The sequence below is a fragment of the Onychomys torridus genome, unplaced genomic scaffold (genome assembly GCF_903995425.1).
Source record: "Onychomys torridus unplaced genomic scaffold, mOncTor1.1, whole genome shotgun sequence".
Lineage (NCBI taxonomy): Eukaryota > Metazoa > Chordata > Mammalia > Rodentia > Cricetidae > Onychomys > Onychomys torridus.
Genome location: NW_023411665.1, coordinates 13555 through 19363, shown reverse-complemented (window position 1 = coordinate 19363; position 5809 = coordinate 13555). Strand labels below are relative to the sequence as shown.

Here is a 5809-nt window from a genome sequence, read left to right as displayed (position 1 = left end):
TAGTGTCTTCCCACATTCCCTCCAAGCAAAATGGAAGTTGCAGATGGTCCACCAGTAGGATAATTACTGGACGCTGATCTGTGTGTAGCCCCAGCTTTTGGGCATCAGGTCCCCTGACATACCTGCTTGTGATGGTTTGAAAGTTAAAGCTTATTCAAAATGAAGAACTGGTAATTTTTTCATCTTTAACCTGGGTGTCACAATTACAAATATTTTTTTAGATTTTTTTAGTTTCTGTTTTCCCCTCTGTTCCTTCTTCAGTGGGGATGGAAACATCTCTCTGAAATTTGTTATCCAGATTTCAATATTAGTTTTAGAGAAGACAGTCTAGGCTACTAGGGACTGTTACATCACTCCATTTTTCTCTAGATAAAATCTTAGGTCAATAGGTAACTAGTTTTGATCTTTATTCACAACTGTTGAATAATTTGGGACACTTTATTCACCCATATAAAGAAGAGTTGTGCTACGGTTCTCAAAAGTACCAGAATATAAAGAGTAAATCTTTCTATATTTGAGGGAAGGATATTTATTAGCATGACTTAGGGCTACAGTCCTGCTAATCCCACAGTGGATAGCTATGAAGAGAAAATACAAGAATCCAATACTTATTCAGTCCAGGAGGTTGGACAGCTGAGCTGGTATTCAATTTATGTTGGCATTCCAGAGACAGGGAAGGAAGGACTTACTGAAGGTGAAGGCAAGCAGGCAAAGAGCAACAGCAGAGGGTGTGGCTGAATTTAGGTAGTCCTTCAAGCCTCAAGATATGGATTAAAGGTGTGTGTGTCTTTAGGCCAAGTGGATCTACTTCTGCTACTTTAGCAGAAAATCTCAGAGATGTGTCCTCCATTTTAGGACTATAGTTCTTTCCATATGAAGTAAAGTTGGGAACCAAGAATAAACATTGTAAGTGAATTATGCTTTGTGTTATGTAAAGTCCTAAATGCTTCTCAATTCAATCATGTTGACTGATTTGATTTAGCTTCTGAATACCTTATATTTCACATTTTAAACTGTGAGTTCTGTTCTAGGATTGCTTCAAGCGTTTGAAAGGGGGCTCCAGGAAAGAGAGATGAGCTGAAGCCAGGGAATGGTATGCTTCAGCCACTAAATGGGGATATGAGCCCACCATTGCCTTCCAGCCTAAGGTCTCAGAGACCTCAGAAGCATGAGCTGTAATGAAATCCAGCACCTGGGTTTTCAGCTGCCCTGAGCTGTGGATGTCAGCCAGGGAGAGAGTATGGGCAGCATTCTCCACAGAGAGGTCCTTGAAGAGGGCATCCTCACACATGACCTTCAAATGCTCCAGGTCATACTTGTCAGCAGCTGCCAGCACAACATCTGCCATGCTGTCTAGGTGTGGTGCCTTTCCAGTGTAAATGAAGTCCATCATTGCTTTGAACACTTGTGGCTCCAAGTCAGGGATCTCAAAGCGGTTCTTTCTGCTCTCCTCCATGTCATGTTGAAACATGGCTCTGAAAACTGGAGAGCGAGCTGCTAAGATGGCCTTGTGAGCCTGGAATTCCTGGCCAGATACCACCAGGCAGCAGTCTGTGAATAAGGAATTCTCCCACAGCTCTCCTATGTCATCTGTCAATGTGCATCTGGGAACTTGAATCCCTGGCTTTCTGTTCTGGTCAGAGATAATGAATGAGTCCTGGACCATGCTCACCATGCAGAGAAGTGTGAAATGGTTGTCTGGAAGAAGACAAGGTGCATGAGACAGGAGGAAATCTCGAAGGATGTACTTTTTGAATCCACAGCCAAGGCCTGGCACGAACTTAAAGGCTTTTGGGCTCCTCATGGTTTCTGTTTTGTCTCCTTCAGCATTTATGATGCAGAACTGGAACTTTGCCCAAACATGGCTCTTTAGACAGCTGAGCAAAAGTAGATTAACAGATAGGTAATCTGCACTTACTTCATCGATTCCCTTTGGGTATACTGTCAAACACCATTTGTCATTGGCTCCTATTGAGAAAGTTGGGCTTCTAATGCTTCCTGGCATTTCCTCCAAAAAAAAAAGGGAAGTTGCAGATGGTCCACCTGTAGGAGATTTTCTGAAAGCTGATTTGAGTGTGGTCCAATCTCTGGGCTGTCCTGTCTCCTGCCATTTCTCCTTGAGGTAGTTTGAAGGTTAAACTGGATCCAAAATGAAGAACTAGAAATTGTTTTCTCTTCACCTTGTGAGACACAATAATAGACCTGAAGTAGATGTTAGGTTTTTGTTTTTCCTCTAGTCCCTCTTTGATGGGGCTGGAAACTTGGATCTCTGATATTTTCTATACAGATTTCGATCCTTGTTTCAGACAAGATAGTGTAGACTACTAGGGACTCTTATGTCACTCCACTTTTTGTTTAGATTGAATCTTAAGTCTATAGTTAACTGGTTTTGACAAGTATACACAGCTGTTGAATATTTTGGAAAAAATTATATATTCATATAAAAAAATGTTGTACTATGTTCTCTGGAGTAACAGAACATATACAAGAAATCTTTCTGTGTACAAAGGGAGGAGATTTATTAGAATGACTTAGGGCTGAAGCCATGGTAATCCCACATTGCCTAGCTGTATAAGAGATGGTAAAAGATTCCAGTACTTACTCACTCCAGGAAGTTTGATTGTGTCTACTGGTCTTCAGTGTATCCTAGAGTTCCAAATATTCTCTATTGCCAGGGAAGAAATGAACTTGCTTCAAGATGGGGGCAAGCAGGCAAAGAGCAAGATCTTCCTGCTTCCATGTCCTTTTATATGCTTCCAGCAGAGGGTGTGGCACAATTTGGGTGTGTCTTCCGTCCTCAGGATCTGGATTAAAGGTGTGTGTGTCTTCAGGCCCTGAGATCCAGATTAGATATTTGTTTCTTTTTTCTTCCAAGTATGTCCTTGAAATGGTTCTACCTACATCAAAGGTGACCTCCACTTTAGGGTTTTAGTTAATTCCATGTCTAGTTTAGTTGGGAACAAGAATAACCACCACAAGTGTATTTGTGGTTCATCTTAAATAAAATAGGGATGGTGTCCTACACAGCTGTTATTTGGTCTTCTCTGTGTTTTTTGTTTGTTTGATTTTTGGTTTTTCGAGATGGGGTTTCTCTGTGTAGCTTTGTGCTACATAATTTTCCTCCTCCACTGGTGAGTTCTGTCCTCTTTAAATTTTGAACTTTCATGCTTACTCTGCTGGGCCTTATAAGTGAGACAGTATTCATGTTTCCAAAGGACGCAGAATATATTCAACAGTTACCAACCATGGGCTTTTGAGACAGTTCCCCTTCCTATGGGATCAGTAAAATTTTCAACATATCTATCATCTCTCTTCAGGTCATCATGTCTGTAGGGACTCACTAAGACTAGAGGATATGACAATACCTTCGGTGATTCAATCAACTCAGCAGTTCCCAGCTTACCTCTCCCAAAAAGTGTGGCTCTGATGCTGCTCTTCCCTCAATCCAGGATAAATCAATCAACCAGTTTTGATCTCTGAAAGTTTGGTTCCTCACTTAGGAATCTTTGTTAGGTTAGCCTCAGTGACTATATATATATATATATATAGTCAGGGAGGCAGATACTGCAGAGTAGGAACATTCTTTCATGAGGCAACAAACTCCTGCCAGGGAATCAGTATAAGATTTTTTTTTCATATAGTCTCTCATTTCAGTAATGGGACTTTTAGATCTTTTATTTTAGGTATGTGATTCTCTGGGGTACCTGTCACAGACAAAGGATTCAGGTCCCCAACAGGAAAAGGCGCAGGTCTCATGCAGCAGGTGTGTCAATACAACAGAGAAAGCCAACAGTCAATACAGAACAAGAAAACTGACAGTAACATATAGAAAGACTTTCAGACAAATAGACACATACAGAGAAACAGAGAAAGACAGAGACAAATAGTGAGAGATAGAGATAGAGATAGAGGGAGAGGGAGAGGGAGAGAGAGAGAGAGAGAGAGAGAGAGAGAGAGAGAGAGAGACTGCTTGAACGTGGATTGAAGCCAATAAAAAGTCTTTTTTAGCCAGCTGGCAACCACATGAGGGATTCTGGTTCTGTTGCAGCAACCAGCCTTTCTCAGGAGGAGCTTTTAAGCACAAAACCCATATTCTGGGTTGAGAATCTGCAGTTAACAAGAACTGTTAGCAAGAAGTTGTACTATGGAAGCCATAATGTTACTGTATTTCAAGCAAAGTTTGAACATTTAGAGATATCCCCAGAACTATGGACTGTGGTGGATTAAGCCTTCCTTTTAGTTATGGCAGGGGTTTGCTGTGTTTTACAGAAATGCTGGGTTTTACACTTTGAATAGTACTTCCCTCATGGAGACAGTTGTACTTAGGTATGAGGGTCTGCTAATGCCTAGACCTTGTTACAAAGGTGGTTACATTCACCATGAGCATATGCTACCCTCAGAGGTCAGAAGATGTTGTTGGATCCTCTGGATAGCTGATAACTGGGTGTTGGATTTTGTCAAAGGCATTTTCAGCATCTTATGAAATGATCATGTGGGATTTTTCTTTCAGGTTGTTTGTATGGTGTATTATACTGACAGACTTTTGTATGTTGAATCAACCTTGTATCTCTGGGATGAAGATTACCTAATCATGAAGCATGATTTTTTTGATGTGTTCTTGGACTGTGTTTGCCAATATTTTATTGAGTATTTTTGCATCAATGTTCATAAGAGAGATTGGTCTGTAATTCTCTTTCATAAGTTTGGGTATATAGTACATGCATTTTTATAGATGTCTAGGAAGTCTTTAATTTGTTTATTTCTTTCTTGTCTGATTGGTGATTCAGCTGAGCATTATTCAGTTTCCATGAGCTTGTAGGCTTTCTATAGTTTTTGTTGTTCCTCAAATCTAACTTTAAACCATGGTCATCTGATAGAACACAGGAGTTTATTCCATTTTTTTTCAGAGATGAGGACTGAAGGGCCTTGCACTTGCAAGGCAAGCACTCTACCTCTGAGCTATATCCCCAACCTCCCAATTTTTTTGTGTCTGATGAGATTTGATTTGTGACTGAGTATGTGTTGATTTTAGAGAAGGTTCCATGGGGTCCTGAAAAGAAGGTATATACTTTTTTGTTAGGGTGAAATATTCTGTAGATATTAAGTCCATTTGAGTTATAACTGCAGTTAAGTCACTTATTTCACTGTTATGATTTGATCTGGCAGATCTGTCCAGTGGTGAGAGTGGGTGTTGAAGTCTCCCGTTATTAATGTGTAGAGTTTTATGTGAGATTTAAACTTTAGTAATGTTTCTTTTACATATGTGGGTGTCCTTGTATTTGGGCATAAATGTTCAGATTGAAACTTCATCTTGGTGGATATTTCCTATGATGAGTATGTAATGTCCTTCTTAATCTCTTTTGATTGATTTTAGTTTGAAGTCTATTTTGTGGATATTAGGATAGCTACACTACCTTGCTTCTTAAGACCATTTGATTGGTAAAACTTTTCCCAAGATTTTACTCTGAGGTAGTGTTTATCTTTGAAGTTAAGGTGTGTTTCTTGTATGCAGCAGAAAGATGGATCCTGCTCTCATATTCATTCTGTTAGCCTGTGTCTTTTTATACATGAATGAAGTCCATTGATTTTAAAGGATATTAATGACCAGTGATTGTTAATTCCTCTTATCTTTCAGTGGTAGTGTGTGTGTATTTCTCTTCTTTGGGATTTATTGCTGTGGTGTTATCTATTGCCTGTGTTTTCATGGGTGTATCTGACTTTCTTAGGTTGGAGTTTTCCTTCTAGTGATTTCTGTAGGGCTGTGTTGTAGATAGGTATTGTTTAAATCTGGTTTTGCCTTGGAATGTCT

The 5809-nt window shown here is 39.8% G+C and overlaps 1 protein-coding gene across 1 annotated transcript; it reads right to left on the bottom strand.

The window, feature by feature from the left end:
* Window positions 1–1027: 1027 nt before the first annotated feature.
* LOC118575272 (speckle-type POZ protein-like) lies at window positions 1028–2111 on the bottom strand. The gene is given in 2 exon segments (XM_036175891.1): window positions 1028–2020; window positions 2022–2111. Coding segments are annotated over 2 exon segments (1083 nt in total).
* Window positions 2112–5809: the final 3698 nt, after the last annotated feature.